The sequence below is a fragment of the Bufo gargarizans genome, chromosome 1 (assembly GCF_014858855.1).
Source record: "Bufo gargarizans isolate SCDJY-AF-19 chromosome 1, ASM1485885v1, whole genome shotgun sequence".
In the NCBI taxonomy this organism is placed as follows: Eukaryota; Metazoa; Chordata; class Amphibia; order Anura; family Bufonidae; genus Bufo; species Bufo gargarizans.
Genome location: NC_058080.1, coordinates 583,533,949 through 583,552,164, shown reverse-complemented (window position 1 = coordinate 583,552,164; position 18,216 = coordinate 583,533,949). Strand labels below are relative to the sequence as shown.

At 40.4% G+C, this 18,216-nt stretch overlaps 1 protein-coding gene across 6 annotated transcripts in view; it reads right to left on the bottom strand.

Annotated features, from left to right (window-relative positions):
• The window catches only part of WSCD2 (WSC domain containing 2), a 448,422-nt gene that overhangs the window by 39,088 nt on the left and 391,118 nt on the right, over positions 1-18,216 (bottom strand). The window contains exon 10 of one of the 6 annotated variants that reach the window (XM_044275808.1): positions 7,538-8,559. The exons of 4 other annotated variants lie outside the window; for them this stretch is intronic. In XM_044275808.1, the coding sequence (XP_044131743.1) occupies positions 8,378-8,559 (182 nt within the window). In that variant the 3' untranslated portion in view covers positions 7,538-8,377. Of the gene's footprint in view, positions 1-7,537; positions 8,609-18,216 lie in introns of those variants that run through there. One more of the 6 variants, XM_044275809.1, reaches the window with a different exon arrangement.

Genomic DNA, 18,216 nt, shown 5'->3' with positions numbered 1-18,216 from the left:
GCAGTATAGAGGCAACCACAAAGTCTTTAATAGAGGTGAGACGCCGAATCTGTCGAATCCACAAATCCCTCAAATCTTGCTGGATTCGTGGGATTCGTGAACTCGAATCCCGTCATTTGATAACGGGATTCGTTGTCGACGAATCCCGTTATCGAATAATCAGCCGATTCGTTGCTATGCGGGCGGGAGCGGGCGGTTTACTTTAACTTTAAATCAGCGCATCTACATCATTCACACATAAGGAAAAACAAGGAAAAACATAAGGAAAAACAAAAAGTGAAATTTCACACCATGAAAAGTCCACAGAACAAAAACCTTCACCTGGGTTGCAGTTTCTCCACCTGTCCACAGCTGGCTTTAGCGGCATGTTTCTTAGCATGCGGCACCCAGCCCTTTTGCATGGTACAAGTTTTCAGATCCCAAAACACACAGGGACTGACAGCGCTCCACTGTCAGAGAGGAGTAATCCACACCTAGCTGAGACTGCTGGCTGGGTTTGATATAGGCCAGTAAAGACCCGGCCTGGAGCGTGGGGAGAAGTCACCCACCCAGCACTTTGGCTACTCCCAGTAAGAGCCGGCCCAGATCAGCTTACAGCCATATTAAAATAGCAACGTGTCAACCAGCACTAGCTGCCGCTGACACTTGAAAATACGGGCTCTTACTTCACCGAGTCCAGGAACCTTGGTGACACATAACTTCTGTCAACGACGGACCCTTGCGCCTTCCTACACCACTTAAAGAAGCACTGAGACAGATTTAAATAAATCTTTTGTGCCAGCACGTTGGGCCTTTGTTTTCTCCCTGAGCTCTAGAACCTCAAAGTGTGTCCACCACCTGGAGGCCTCAAGAAAACTCCTTTATAGGTGGTATTATACCCCTTATCGCCTATCCATTATATATCCAACCACCTCAAATGTTTGCTGGCGATGCCTATCAGCAGTTGGCAACTTAATGCATATCTGGTGGACCTGCCCTGCTGTCCACCGTTTCTGGTCCACAATATTGTTACTTATAGGTGCTGTAATAGGGAAGGCGCTCCCCATGTCCCCGGAACTAGCATTGCTCTCCTTTGAGCTGGAATGTTTAGAGTTAGCAGGACCTCACTATTGCTTTTCATATACTAACAGCAACGAGAGTTGCAATAGCTAAAAGGTGGAAGAGTAGGGACATCCCAACCATACCAGAAATCATTGCTAAAGTCCACTATAATTATGGCATGGAGCTACTGATTGCAAAACAGCTTTGCCGATTATCATGTGTCAGTGCAAGGTGGCGAAAATGGGCGTCTTATATATCCAAACACTATCCATCTTTGCCAGATCTACAAGTGTAGAAGATACATACCTCAATTTTACTGCTTGATTTTAAATGTGGTGCAGTGTTTATTATTGTTTGTTGGTCGTTCTCTTACGGCCTTGTTTTTTTTTTTTTTTTTTCTTTAATATAAATGAAAACTTTACATCCAGTGTCTTTTATCCTGCAATGTGATGAGCAAATTATCCTGTACTGTACGGTAATTTGACATTGTGGAAGATGATGTATGCTATGATTTTCTAATAAAAAATTTGTGAAATAAAGAAGCACTTTTTTTTATTCTCTGTCCCATTAGTCAGGTATGTGAGGTAAATTGTAGTGAAGGTAATCTTGTCATCGGTGGCTGCAATTTTGAGTGCTCCACTTCCTTCTGGTCCTCAGCTATATCATGTGACTGACAATCTGACTCTCCAAATGACTCTTTTGTGGGGACAGGAAGTTATTTTCTCTGTTCACTCCTATTGAAGCCTCAATGCCTAATAGGAATGAATAGAGAAAATGACTTCCACGTCCACACATAAGACATTGCATCAGTTGGAGAGACAGGGTGTCAGTCATATGACACAGCTGAGGACTTGGGGGGAAGAGAAAACTTACAACTGCAGTCACCAGTAAGATTACCTTCTCTACAATTCTCAAACAATAAAAATGCCCGAAAAAACAAGCAGGGTCTGGTTCTGTTTTTTTTTATGCTCTTTTTAAAATCAAAATCAGGAGCAGATCATGAAAGGAGAAAAAAAGTGATAAATCTAAACACTACTTCTCTTTTTGAATCCAATCCTGGTTTTTGCTTTAAGAACTGCATCAGAAACCCTGAGCGTGTGGCTGTACCCTAACAATTTTGCAATTTTGTTCTATAATTGAATAGAGTAATTAATGCCCTCCTCATTCTAACATTTGTTACTTTAAATTACATGACTGAGTCCAGTATGGTGCACTCAGTCGGCATGCCATTGAGGCAGCTTCAGTCTTGCTACAGAGAAAACTTGAAATTCACATAACAACTGAGGCTAGTGATTGGCTGTAGCGGTCATTAGTAGTAGTCTGGCATGTCATCACTACTATGATGGAAATATCACTACTACAGTAACATCGTTTGTAAGGCTGAAAAATGACATCTGTCCATCCAGTTCAGCCTGTTAACACAGAACAACATAGCCCAACGGGAGCATCAGAGCTGTAGCCCTGGGATGGTGAGGGATTGAGCAGATGAGTAAGTCTTCTATTTTTATTTTAAAACATTCCTGGCCTTTACCACAATTTATGAGGTCTTGCGAAACCTTCTTTAAGAAGTAAATTAGTTGCTTTTAGACTACAAAAACCTGTTAGGGTGAGAAACTTCAAAGAAAATTTGAAATAATTTGGCCAGCACAAAACAAAGGAGAATAATAACATGTCTACAAATATAAGTAAATAACTAAAATAAAAATGCAATGCATTACAAAGATACATTGTGGGAAACATTTTATTGTAACTGCACATTCCTGAATAAGCCACAATGAACTTAGTTGACTCAGGCAGCCACGAGAAAGATCCTGCAGTACTTAGAGAAATGCTGCACAGGCAAGAGCTTACATTGCTGGCTTCTTACAACTGACCAGGATCACAAGCACCTCTTTACATGGGCAGACTTCCTGCCTGGAACTAGTGCTGATCAAGGATATGGCAAGTTAATCAGGGCTCATTTTACGCCATTAACATGAAGCAATCATTGTGACCATATGTGACTGAATGATGGTTAATGCAATAAGATGTCCCCATAGAACTTAATTCTTGGCAGCACATCCCCTTAAATGAAGTGATGTGCTGCTAGCAGTTAGTGATGGACGAACATCTGCCGGGACGGTTCGCGGCGGGTCCCATTCATTTTAATGGCAGGAGAACCTGAAAAACCTTCAGCTCAGATTTGCAGCCAAGAAATAATTACTAGAAGTGCACAAATAGTCCCACAACATGGACAGTGACATACCAGATGTATTATTTAAATTTGTGATCTCCATTCATTAATTTTCTCAATGCAAAATATCGGCAATATAATTTTTGCGTATATGCATGCATAAAAACACTATACAGTACCCAAATGCACGATAAAGAAAGTATATTGGTATATAACACCCCGCTTCAATCAGTTTTTTTGGGGGGATGACAGGTATATCACACGAGTAGAAATTATTTATTCCAATAACGCTTGTCCCTCTATATACCTGCAGTATTGCAGCAGAACCACACACAACTGCCGCACAATACAAATGCACTATAATATACTTTCTAACATAGAAAGTATATTATAACATTGTACAAGGAAGGCAATCCATTAGAATATACATAAAGATAAAACGCAACCTTTAATAATGTTACTATGAGGGTCCATTCACACGTCCGTAGGTGTTTTGTGGATCTGCAAAACACAGACACCGGCAATGTGCATTCCGCAATTTGCAGACCGCACATCACCGGCACTATAATAGAAAATGCCTAATCTTGTCTGCAATTGCGGACAAGAATATGACATGTTCTATTTTTTTGCAGAAACGGAAGCGCGGATGCAAAAGTGCAGATCCGCAAATGCGGATGCGGACAGCACATTCCGGCTCCATTTAAAATGAATGGGTCTGCACCCAATCCGCAAAATTGCAGAACGGATGCGGACCCATTTTGCAGACGTGTGAATGGAAAAGATATCCCTCAAAATGAAAATAAATTAAATTATTAAAGTTAAGCAAAAAGCATAGATGTGGTAGGCAATAACAAGTGCTCAGCGGCACCAAATCAGAAACCATATGTCCTACCACAATCCGGGGGGTTCCAGTGCACATCCATGAATCCTGGAGGGAAAGCAAAAAACATCTATACCTGGGCTAGATGATGATGTGGTATTGAAGGACAGGGTAGGCCAGGAACTGTCCCTGATATTGCCCTACAGGGGGTGCTATTCTGGCCCTGATAGCCTAACCACAGACCACCCGCCCTGATAAAATTGACCCGTCCAGAACCTTACCCTATATAAAAATGGCCCTAGTAAGCCCCTAGCCCCTAAGCCCCTGACTTCCAGGTGAACACTATATAGATCTATGTTTTTTGACTCATTATAAAAGTATATTATAAGTATATTGCACCCCTCTGTGTATCACACCTATCGATAGCACACCTATACCAGTCCTTAAAAGGACTTTTGTGGCCCTATTAGATAGCGTATGGTGTCCCTGGAAGCCTGTCCCTCCTCCACACAGCAACCTCTCCCTACTCTGGCAAAACACTTAATGTAAAAAGGCGGCCAGATCAGGTTTATTTATAAGGTAGGGGGTGTGTCCATGTGCTGAAACATCTCAATTGGCTGTCCTGTACCACCTGATGGATGTGTCATGGGTCAAAGTTCTTCACAATGTAAAAGAATATGGCGGGCGCGAATATCTCCATATGTTCGCATGTTTGGTGAATCGTGAACACGAAAAGTTCTCCGCGAAACGACCACTGGGGCGAGCCGCAAGGCCATCTCTACTAGCAGTGTCCACACAAAAGATTCGATCAAGGACGAGTTTTTGCTCATTTGTTGGTTGACCAGCGACATGTTAACTCGGGGCAATAATCAGGAATGAATGTTTGTTATTCCAATCAACCCTTGTAAAAGGGTCTAACACCTTAAGACTGCCATTAGATATTTCAAAGCATTATAAAATTTATGAAGAAGTTAGAGCCTTCAGCCCTTAGTACAATAAAAAAATAAAATAATGTTCCACAATATTTAATAGAATGAAAAAAAAACTTTATTCAAGAAAAAATTGAAACATTTAATGAAAAAATTTGAAAAGTGTCTGTGGCCTCCTCACAACATACCAAGCACAGCACCATACATTATATGGCAGCTGTGCCTGGTATTGCAGCTGTGCCTCCACCATGTAAATGATGAACATGACATCAGTGGTATAGGGAGAGGGCGTGGTGCTCACAGAAAAACCATGGCCTCTTCAAACTACTGATCGGCAGGGGTGCCAGGAGTTGGGCCCCCAATAATCCGATATTGTAGACCTATCCTGAGGATAGCTATGGTGCCCTGGAACAAAGGTGCTTTGGATTATGGGCATTTGTGGGCATTTTCCCCTATTGCTCCTATGCAAGGTCATCAACTAACTACTTTATTGCACTTTAAAGTGATTTGCACTCTGATTTATGCTTTTGTATGTATTTATGCTGTTTCATATTGCTCAATTGCATTTATATGTTTATTGCAATATATCCATTTGCATTGTTATTACACTGTAGCTGCACTGCACTGTGGAAAGGGTTAATGCACAGACAAATTATACTGAGAGACTTATGACTTTCTACTTATAAAAAGAATAGGATGGAAAAAAAACAGGCACGCTGACCTTCTGACTGGTTTAGCTCTGTTCTTTATGTCTAAAGCCTTGTTTATGCCTGGAAAAAAAATAATTAATTCCCATATCACTTGCATTGAAGCTCATTACAAGTCTATGATAGTGTCATGGTCCCTCCCATGACAGAGGTGAGAAGATCTGAGAGACTGGCAGCATGTGAGGTTATCTGACAGTCCCTCTGTTCTCACCTTGAAGTGTTGTTGTTTAGTAATTACCACACCTCTTGTCAGGTGCAGCTGCATCACTGAGGCTATTTATTCCTGACTCACACTGCTTACCATGCAGTTGATATTTCCTGCTTGGTGTTAGTGGAGCTGGTGTGCTGTTCCTTTGGATCTCCTGCTCCTCCATTCTTCTTTAAATATAAGTGCATTTAGTTTTGCATTTTGTTGTTTGCTTGTGTGTTTGGTTTTCTAGGCCTCAAGGAGATGCTGGTTCCCTCATCTGGGAAGGAACCAGTAGTCTCATTCCCTGCCACTGTTCCTAGGGCTTCCAGGGTCTTCAGGGCTAAGGTTCAGGTGTATGAGTATTTCCACCTTCAGGGTCTACTCAAACTGGCAGGAGTCAGGGAGAGGTTTAAGTATTCCTAGGAGGCCACTATGCCTCTTCCTTAGCTTTGAGGCCTATACTCTGGTCTATTACCTTCTGTGTGTATTCTGGTGTTAGACAGAAATTGTAACAATGTTTCTGTTTAGCTGCGCTTCTCCACTCCACCCCTCTAACTTGAAGGTTCTAGTTCAGCTAGAAACTGTATATGAGGAGAACAGTCAGAGCTTCTAGTTGTCATATAGGCAACAGTGCTTACTAGGAGAGACTTTGCCGGTCTGCAGATAGGGGCCAATGCTTAGTAGAAACTTTGCCAGACTTCATGAGTAACTAGAAGAAGACGCCGGGATCGGGATGCTGAGTCACAGAACTTGGATTACTAGCCCATTGACCAGGGTGCCAGCTGGACAACTTAACTACAGACCCTGGGCTACCAGCCTTTAGCCAGAGACCAAGCCTTTTGAGAGAGAGAGAGAGAGAGAGAGAGAGAGAAAGCTAACCCAGGACTTTCCTTAACATGAAACCTTCTTCTGTCCGATAGGAGACTGGGAGCCCACTCAGTGCCTTGCCTGTATTGTTTTGCCTTGCCTGTATTATTTTGCACTGGAGTTCCTCCAGTAAAAAAGCACACTAGTTTACTGTAAACCCTCACTTTCTGGACTTTTTTCTCATTAGATTGCACCACTTCTTACCATCCCTTCCGGAGAGCAGCAACATGTGGTAAAACCTCAATTTGCTTTTAAAGAAAATAAAGGATTCCATCAGCATATCATTCATGAATATTATGTTGTAAAGTACATATTACTAGCCTAAACTGTACCTAGAAAGAAACAGAAGGTAATATGACCATCAGAGATTTTATAGTAAAACAATTATATTTAACTGCTGTAATTCATTCTGATCTGCAATGTCCGCTATTTTGAAGCCTTTTTAGCTGCAGGTAAATTGTGTTTCTGTAAATAATTATGGAACATACCGTATGCCACCTTTGAAACTGGCAGAGACATGTTCTATAATCGGAATGTGGGTAAAACATCAATGGGTGAAATTAACCTCATTATGATGCAATGGGGGAATAGCAGAGAAGCAATGGAAATGGACATATTCTTTACATGTAGAATGCTTTCTACGTCCCAGCTCTTATGATCACCACAAGCCTGCTGTATATAGAGTGGACAAGGTAGTGATACAGCCGAGAGGTGTATTGTAAATAACATTTGCAGAACTAGTGTTACTGGTTTATCTGACAGCAAAAGGAAAAAAGAGGCCTAAGGGAAAACATGTTTATTGTTCTCTATTACTTTAAAATGTGAGAATACAATAATATTCTGTAAAATGAGTTTTAATCCTAGTATCAATAAAAACAGTGCTACAAATTGTATAACCTTATAATAATTATGAATAAATAATATTAAGAGTGAGAAGATCAATCATGTCTTATAAAGAAATAAATAAACATTGCCAGAATCTTATAATTTAACCACTTGCCTACCGCCGCACGACTTTCTACGTTGCGGCGTATAAAAGCGTCGGGTTACATTGTGATCTGCCAGCAGGCCGTGCCTCTGCAGATCGCTGTGACCATGCTGTCATTAGACAATGTGGTTGTAATACTCTGCTACAAGCGTGAATTACATTGAAGAAGTTAATAGCTGGCAGGGAGCTGGCTTTAAAATTAAATGTCAGCTTGCAGGCTGGGAATTAACCTCTTCCTGCCTTGACTGTGGCAGAAAGGGCTTAATTCATTAAAAAAAAGTAAATACATTTATTTATTTTTTTTATGAAAAATGAAATTTAAAAGCTATAGCAACAGTTACTAGTATTAGCATTAGTAATTAGACTAGATGCACACCCATACAAACATCCCGCCCCTTTTTTGTTCATAAAAACAATATTTATTATATTTATATATAGTTATTAGTTTTAGCAATAGCATAGTGGAATTTGTATGTGTAAAATATACAAACATACACACATTTGTTTATTTAAAAATCTAGGTATTTGTTTTAGCTAAATTTTGCATAGCAGGGTTTTTTTCTGCTTAAAATATACAAACACATGCAAAAATGTAAAAAACAAAAAACAAAACTTCAAATGTCCAAATTTCACCAAGATGAATACCTTAGGCGAATAATATTTTAAAAAGTTACTTTGAAGGGGCTTGTAGCGTTTTGGCACTGTACAACATTTTTCTGGCAGCACGGTGCTATAGAACCAGCAATAGAAAAATAGGCCGCCAAAGTCCAAAATGCACTCCAGTCTTTTGAAGTCTTGCGGTGGGCCCAGCCAGTAGATAAATTACATAAACAGCATCCATTTTCTGGGTACAAGCATACAGGAATGGTTTTAGAAATGTTTTTTCTTTAAACCTTTTGTAATAGAAAAAAATTAATAAATGATTTTCACCATTTTTTCGTAAATATTTATTTTTTATATTATATCCATCATCTAATGCCACAAAAGAAAGGTCTAAAGTGTCCCGAGAAAAATAATATCAAATACATGTAGGCTGTCTCAGTTAGAAAGGAATCAGTTATTTACAGTTAGGCTACTTTCACACTCGCTTTTGGTGCGGATCCGTCCTGGATCTACACAAACGCATCCATTCAGATAACACAACCCCATGCATCAGTTCAGAACGGATCCGTTTGTATTATCTTTAACATAGCCAAAACGGAACAGTCTTGAACACCATTGAAAGTAAATTGGGGACGGATCCGTTTTCTATAGTGCCAGATTGTGTCAGTGAAAACGGATCCGTCCCCATTGACTTACATTGTGTGTCACGATCCATTTGGCTCAGTTTCGTCAGATTTGTCTCCGTACAGTATTAGAATGTATAGGCTCCGATGAGCCAAAGTAAGTTATTCACGAGGTCACGTGAGACTTCATTGAATAACTTTGGTAATTGATTATTACAGTGAAAAACCACTTCAAAACTTGGAACCAAACTCGAGTGGTACCTTGGAACGGATGCTAAAGTTCGATTCCAAGGTTTATTCAATTACTGAAGTTATTCAACTAAGTCGCGAGTGACTTTGTGAATAACTTACTTCATCTCATAGAAGCCTATACATTCTAATACTGTACAGAGACAAATCTCTGTACAGCATTATAAATTTTTTTTTAGCGAAGCGGCTTCGGATGTACCATCCGAACTTGCTTCATTCATCTCTAATGATGACCAATCCCCGTGGTTGGTCATCAATATCAGATTAGTTGGTGTGTGACATCCACCACCGCCACTTATTAGCCATCTTTGCTGGATGCTTTACAGTGGCACAACTGGATCCGTAAAATACAGATGCAGTCCGTGGTTCATCCACATTGTTTTGTGTGAATTAAATGTGTTTGTGGTCCGCATTTTGTGGACATACAGTCAGGTCCATAAATATTGGGACATCGGCACAATTCTGACATTTTTGGCTCTATACACCACCACAATGGATTTGAAATGACACAAACAAGATGTGCTTTAACTGCAGAGTTTCAGCTTTAATTTGAGGGTATTTACATCCAAATCAGGTGAACGGTGTAGGAATTACAACAGTTTGCATATGTGCCTCCCACTTGTTAAGAAACCAAAAGTTTGGCTTGGCTTCTCAGCTGTTCCAGGGCCAGGTGTGTGTTATTCCATCATTATCCCAATTACAATGAGCAGATAAAAGGTCCAGAGTTCATTTCAAGTGTGCTATTTGCATTTGGAATCTGTTGCTGTCAACTCTCAAGATGAGATCCAAAGAGCTGTCACTATCAGTGAAGAAAGCCATCATTAGGCTGAAAAAACAAAACCATCAGAGAGATAGCAAAAACATTAGGCGTGGCCAAAACAACTGTTTGGAACACTCGTAAAAAGAAGGAACGCACCAGTGAGCTCGGCAACACCAAAAGACCCAGAAGACCAACGAAAACAACTGTGGTGGATGACCGAAGAATTATTTCCCTGGTGAAGAAAACACCCGTCACAACAGTTGGCCAGATCAAGAACACTCTCCAGGAGGTAGGTGTATGTAAGTCAAAGTCAACAATCAAGAGAACACTTCACCAGAGTGAATACAGAGGATTCACTGCAAGATGTAAACCATTGGTGAGCCTCAAAAACAGAAAAGCCAGATTAGAGTTTGCCAAACGACATCTAAAAAAGCCTTCACAGTTCTGGAACATAATCCTATGGACAGATGAGACCAAGATCAAACTTGTACCAAATTGATGGGAAGAGAAGTGTATGGAGAAGGAAAGGAACTGATCATGATCCTAACCATACCACCTCATCAGTAAAGCATGGTGTTGGTAGTGTTATGGCGTGGGCATGTATGGCTGCCAATGGAACTGGTTCTCTTGCATTTATTGATGATATGACTGCTGACAAAAGCATCAGGATAAATTCTGAAGTGCTTCGGGCAATATTATCTGCTTATATTCAGCCAAATGCTTCAGAACTCATTGGACAGGGCTTCACAGTACAGATGGACAATGACACAAAGCGTACTGCAAAAGCAACAAAAGAGTTTTTTTAAGGGAAAGAAGTGGAATGTTATGCAATAGCCAAGTCAATCACCTGACCTGAATCCAATTGAGCATGCATTTCACTTGCTGAAGACAAAACTGAAGGGAAAATGCCCCAAGAACAAGCAGGAACTGAAGACAGTTGCAGTAGAGGCCTGGCAGAGCATCACCAGGGATGAAACCCAGCGTCTGGTGATGTCTATGTGTTCCAGACTTCAGGCTGTAATTGACTACAAAGGATATGCAACCAAGTTTCAAAAAGTGAAAGTATGATTTATGATTAATATTCTGTTCGATTACTTTTGGTCCCTTAACAAGTGGGAGGCACATATGCAAACTGTTGTTATTCCTACAGCCGTTCACCTGATTTGGATGTAAAGACCCTCAAATTAAAGCTGACAGTCTGCAGTTAAAGCACATCTTGTTCATTTTATCTCAAATCCATTATGGTGGTGTATAGTGCCAAAAATGTTAGAATTGTGTCGATGTCCCGATATTTATGGACTTGACTGTATATCTTTGTGCGGAATGGACATACGGATGTGGAAAGCACATGGATGATCCACATGTTTTCTGCATCCGTATGTCCATTACGCAAAAATATGAATATGTTCTATCCTTGGCTCCAAAATCAGACCACAGACCAACTGAAGTCAATGGGTCTGCAAAAAACACGGAGGCAAAATAAAAAGTGTCAATATTTTGCGGATTCACAATTTGTAGACCGCAAAATTCACAAAGTCGTGTGCATGAGACCTAAAACAGCATCAGTGGAGGTGCCAGATGTCAAGCCCTACTTAGCAGTTATTGATGACATATACTGAGGATACTGTTTTGCGGTCTGCAAATTGCGGATCCACAAAACACGGATACTGACTGTGTGCATTCCACATTTTGCAGAACGGCCAGCCCTATAATAGAAATGCCTATTCTTATCTTTTTTTGCGGGGCCACGGAACAGTGGTACGCATGTGCTGTCTGCATCTTTTGCAGCCCCATTGAAATTAAGGGGTCCACATTCATTCCACAAAATTACAGAACAGATGCAGACACAAATAAATGGTTGGCTGAATGAACCCTAAGTCCTTGAAAACCCCTTTACACTTATAGCATAGTTAGACTGGTGCTATTAATAAGTTATATATTTTCTAGTCAGCTTAGCTGGTGCCTATTCAAAATGCATAGAATATTAAGTATAAATGGGGTTCCTCCAATGGAGGCAACTACACAACTACTACAAGGTAGAACAGACCACTGTAGGCAATCCATGCTCCTGCTGAATCCCTATATCTTCTTTTTTTCTGCTGTTTCTGGTCTTTCAAGTACTACGAGTGCATATTCAGATATATCATTCCTTACATTTCCATTTTTCAACATGTTCCAAGACATTTGGGGCTAAATGACTAGCTTTCAGGAGATATTATTTTATATAGCCACCCGCTGGTTGTGATTACACCCTATCAAGAGTTTTGCTAGCTTGTCATGATAATCTGTTGAATTTGTATTGAGAGAAATTGTAGTCTTTAATGAAATTTCCAAAAATGAAGGGTTTGGAACTTTGCCCATCAAGTCCAGTTTCGAGATTTTCTCTGGACCTGAAGAAGCCAGACACTTGATTCTGCTGTCCCCTTGGGCTGCCTTGCTGCTGGGCTACACTCTGTCTGGGAAGCAAACTTAATTTTTTTGTTAAGGGAAAGAGACAATTCTGACAATTGCTATGGTACAACGATTTCTGTGATCACCACTGATAAGAATCCAGAGTTTGAAATTCTTGAAAAAATGATCAGAAGATCCTAGTAATCAAATATATAAAATACACTAGACTAGGGGTTCACAAAAGGTAAACTGCACCGAGATGTTTTGCCAAATGAAATCAGTAAATAAAGTCAACTTATTTAAGTGGTTCCATCTGCTTATTGCAGAATATATACTGTCAAAATGAACTTATAAGAAGAGGAACTCTGAAAACTACTGTATATGCTGATAGATATGCAGCATTCTCCCTTCCTCCTCTTCTTATTCATTTTCTGTACTGCAGTGATCATGAAAAAAGATTAATAGACCACACCTGAATGCCAATCGCAATGAAAGCAGTCTTTCTTCACAGCACAGTTTCATAGTTATTGACAGAGCGATAACTCTGTAATATTAGGTTCTATATATCTCAGCCTTGTGGGGCCATAAAGTACATTTTCCAATTTTGCAGCAACATCACACTTGTGATGTTATGTTCAAGCTCATGGTTATACGAAAGCATTTAGAAAAGCCTTTCCTGAATCTCCATTATTTGCTCTGTATCAAGTCACAAATAGGTTTCAACATTTCAGAGAAAATTGTGTGGATATGCTGTACATCATAAATTAATCCACAAAATGCTAAATGTGCACAACATATACTTAAAGGCTATGTACACATTTAGGGGCAATTTTTTAAATGATTGCATTGCACTCATTTTGAGCTATTTTTGTATTTTTTTTGGTCTTTATAACATACATGGAGCCCTTTTTTTCTGTACAGGGCTGAGATGCTCCAATAGAGTGATCAGAATTTTCTCTCTGCTCTGTCAGCAGGCTAATCTGACAGGCTCCTTATCTCTGCTCCTTAAATGCTCATTTTAGCTCAGTTCTTAACTTAAAGGGAGTCTGTCACCACATTTTAGCATGTTAGACCGTTAAAATAGGGTTATGTGATCCAGCCAGAACATAAAAACGGTACCTTTGTGGTAGAAAACGGACTTTTCAATTTGCAGAAAACGAACTTATAAGATTATCTTCTGAGCCCTCTCAAGTGCCCAGGGCGGTCTCTCAATCCTCGGAGCCCAGGCAGGCACCTCCTAAACGGCTGATAACTCCGCCCTCCGTGCGCCTCTGCCCGCCCGTTTACTCCCCTCCCCTGTCCCTTTCCACTGCGGCTGTGCGGTACAAATCGTAGCAGGCGCATGCGCAATGCGATGCCCGCTCCTGGCAGGGCATCGCAATACCTATTGCGCATGCGCCGGCTAAACGGCGCGAAATCTGCAGGATTAGCCGGCGCATGCGCAATAGGTATTGCGATGCCCTGCCAGGAGCGGGCATCGCATTGCGCATGCGCCCGCTACGATTTGTACCGCACAGCCGCAGTGGAAAGGGACAGGGGAGGGGAGTAAACGGGCGGGCAGAGGCGCACGGAGGGCGGAGTTATCAGCCGTTTAGGAGGTGCCTGCCTGGGCTCCGAGGATTGAGAGACCGCCCTGGGCACTTGAGAGGGCTCAGAAGATAATCTTTTAAGTTCGTTTTCTGCAAATTGAAAAGTCCGTTTTCTACCACAAATGAGTAAAATGCAATCCTAAAAAATTGCCTCCGAAGATACACATAGCCTTTAATAGTCAGTCCATATAAATAGCAATCTTTATTTTTGGCCCCAAAAAAGTCATTTTTAATTTTTGGGCATATTTTTCAATCTCAGTAAATTATATTTATTTAATCTTAATTTATTTTACATCATAAGATGCATTGCCCTAGATTGATTTGGCCTATCTACGCAAGAAAAACTCCAGCAATTGTATACTATAGTTCTTGTTATAAAGTACCGGTACAAGTCTATTGGTCTTCAGTCTACCTCGATATGTTTTTAATTTCATACTGAGATTTTTCTATTGGATTCTGTATAACTATGACAATAAAAAACTGTGACATTTTCCATAAGATGCCATATCATAGATCTCTTCTGCCCTGGAAGTTTTGCTTCTAAAGGAGTATAACATCTAGAGCTCTATATGGTGGAACACAGTGACCTGATAGTTGGATCCACAGGGTGTGCAGATCAATGACCCTAATTTATACCAGATTTGTAGGTTAACTTTCCATAGTATAAGTACATTTTGAAGTATTTATTGGATGCTTTAGGGGATCTTGCAGAAGACATGTCCCATAACACCTCCACCTATACCTTCTCAAGTCGAAGTGAAATCTTGTGTATGCACAATTGTTCATTTTGCCCTGCTTTTAATGATGATTGTTCCCTGTTCTCAGGAATGTCAATCAAACCAGAAGGAATGGGATTTGGGTATAGAAGGTCTATAAAAATACATCTCTTTGGGCCAATAAATACATAGAGTCTAGGAGTTACCTAAAAATAGTATTTTTTATTAAGTAATACAAAAAATAACAATAAAAGGTGCCTGAAGAAAACATACCTTTTTACATGAATACTATTGTGTATCTTTTACTTATGCTTTGTAGTCTGTAACAGACAGTAGACAATTTTAAAGGGAGCCTATAGACTAGCTGCAGTATAAGACATTACCAGAATAACCTCTACCAGTTGTTCCATATAGAAAAGACAACAGCAGCTCTTAAGTGGAGTTCATTTCACAACATTAAGTAACAGCAGTAATTAAGGTTTTTTTCCTGAACATAAAGAGCATTCATAATGGGCATCAGAAAAAAAGCAAATCAAATATATTGAACAGAGGCCCACTGACAGATCACCTTTAAAATGGGCTATATAGGGCAATATATATCTAGATCTGTTGTCTCGTGGTCAGGATGTAACACGTTTATTGGATTTGTATTTGTGTACAGAAAAGGGCATAATCTCACTACCGCACAAAGCAGATCCTTAAATATTAAATGATGTGGAAATTATAATCAATGTCTTAGCTACACAAGTCGATGCTTTGCTTATTAACCTTGTGTTTCAGCAGCTGGGCTCAGCTGCTAAGCAGAGAAGTACATGAAAACTTTCAGTGCAGTGATTGTTTTGTTAAAATAACATGAATGAATTATATAATCATGTTTCACATGAAATATGTTATTTTCATTATATGTTCACAACACTATTCATCCTGTGTCTCTGAATATTAAAGGGATATTCTTGTTGTTTAAAGTCATCCCTATTTGCAGGATAGGGTATAACTATGACATCAGTGGGTGTCCGATCACTGGGACCCTCACCGATCACGAGAATGGGGGCCCGTACCTCATGCAGCTCCCCTGAAAACCATGGAGTGGCTGGTCTTACATGCAGGCCGCAGATCTATTAATTTCTATGGGAGTTCTGGAGATAGTCGAGTACAGCGCTCGGCTATCTCCATAAGGCCTCATGCACACGACAGTATTGCTTTTTCAGTGTTTTGCGGTCCGTTTTTTACGGATCCGTTGTTCCGTTTTTTGTTTCCGTTGTGTTTCCGTTTCCTTTCCGTTTTTCCGTTCCGTTTTTCCGTATGCCATATACAGTATACAGTAATTACATAGAAAAAATTGGGCTGGGCATAACATTTTCAATAGATGGTTCAGGAAAAAACGGAACGGAAACGGAAGACATACGGATGCATTTCCGTATGTGTTCCGTTTTTTTTGCGGACCCATTGACTTGAATGGAGCCAAGCACCGTGATTTGCGGACAAGTATAGGACATGTTCTATCTTTTCACGGCACGGAAATACTGAAATACTGAAACGGAATGCACACTGAGACACTTCAGTATTTTTTGCTGAACCATTGAAATGAATGGTTCAGTATATGTTCCGTATACTGAGCTCAAAAAACGTCCAGTATACTGAACGCAAAATACTGTCGTGTGCATGAGCCCTAACTCCATTAGAAATGAATAGAGAGGCTGCGCACATGTGTGACCAGCCACTCCATTCTTTTCAAGGGAGCTGCAGGGGGCACACGGCCCCCATTGTTGTGATCGGTGGCGGTCCCAGCATTAGGACCCCCACCCATCTGATAGTTATGTGCTATCCTGTGGATAGCAGATAACTTTAACTAACCAGAATACCTCTTTAAATGTAGTGCAGTGGATATGGACCTACTGTGTCACTGAACAGATATGACTTAGGGCACTGCAGGGGAACCACCAGGTCACTACCTCTAAGCAATTTTTGCTCAGTGACAGATGACCCAAGTGGGTTTAAAAACATGAGTGCACAGCATCAAGAGGACAGAGAATACAAGGAGAATACAAAGGATAAGCCAATGTAAGATTATGCAGATTATGTTCAATTCGATAAAGAGGCAGAAGGTCGGGGCTGGTATCACAGGCTTAGTAGGGATAATAGGGATGTCAGACAGGAGTCAGGGCAGGCAGCACAGGATCAATATGGTAAACAGCCAGAAGTATGACATGTGGGGTCAGAACAACACAATAGACCACTGGCTGCAGGCTGGCCCTTTAAGAGCTAGGGAAGCATACAGTGGCATGCAAAAGTTCGACCCCTGGTCAAAATTACTGTTATTGTGAACAGCTAAGCAAGTTGAAGATGAAATGATCTCCAGAAGGCATAATGTCAAAGATGATGCATTCCCTTTTGTATTTTAAACACAAACTTTTTTTTTTTCATCTTTTACATTTTCAAAACAACAAAAAAGCAAAAAGGCCCAAAGCAAAGGTTTGTGCACCCTGCATGGTTAGTACCTAGTAGCACTCCCTTTGACAAGTATCACAGCCTGAAACACTTTTTGTAGTCAGCCAAGAGTCTTTCAATTCTTGTTTGAGGGATTTTTATCCTTTCTTCCTTGCAAAAGTCTTCCAGTTCTGTGAGATTCCTGGCCGTCTTGCATGCACTGCTCTTTTGAGGTCGATCTACAGATTTTAAATGATGTTCAGATCAGAAGACTGTGAGGGCCATGGTAAACATTCATCTTGTGCCTTTTGAGGTAATCTATTGTGGATTTTGAGGTGTGTTTAGAATCATTATCCATTTGTAGAAGTCATCTTCTTTTCAACTTCAGCTCTTTTATAGTTAGTGTTATATTTGCTTCCAGAATTTACTGGAATTTTATTGTATCCATTCTTCCCTCCACCTGTGAAATGTTCTCTTGCCATTGGCTGAAACACAACCGCAAAGCATGTTTGAGCCACCCACATGATTAAAAGGGTTGTCCGAGTTATTTTTTTTATTCTTTGAATGTTCCTATCTAAACAAAAGTAATAGATTTCCAGGTAATTAACTTCTTCTACAGTGGCAGCTCATATTTCAGAGTGTCACTTGGCCTGTGATATCAGCTTCTTTGCCTGCTTTGATGACATTCTTTAGACCAGCCTAAGGCTGCAGGAGAGAATGTCACTGAAATCTGGTCTGTGAGCTGTGCTTGCTGAAGAGACAAATTTTTTACGGACAAACTGGTAAACCATAATGACTGATAAAGATTACAAGCAATACATGTTTATAGCTCAATATATGGTAACACCTCATCACCAGCATTTAGTGTGACCTGTAACGGACATGTCTATTTTTGTTCACGGACACAGGAAAAAAGTCTCCTATTTTTACAGACTGTCCAGAACTTTCTAAACAGTTGGCAACCGTGTGCACGGGTCATAACTACTGATATCTAGAGGCTTATTTGTCTCATGCTGGTTCCATCTTTAGCTGAGAGCTGTCAGGCATGTCCAGTCCATTTAGAAGTCATCATCATAGAGACTTGATTGTCTGCTGCAAGCAGAGCTTGTCAGCACGAAGCCATACCCCCTGCACATTACTGGA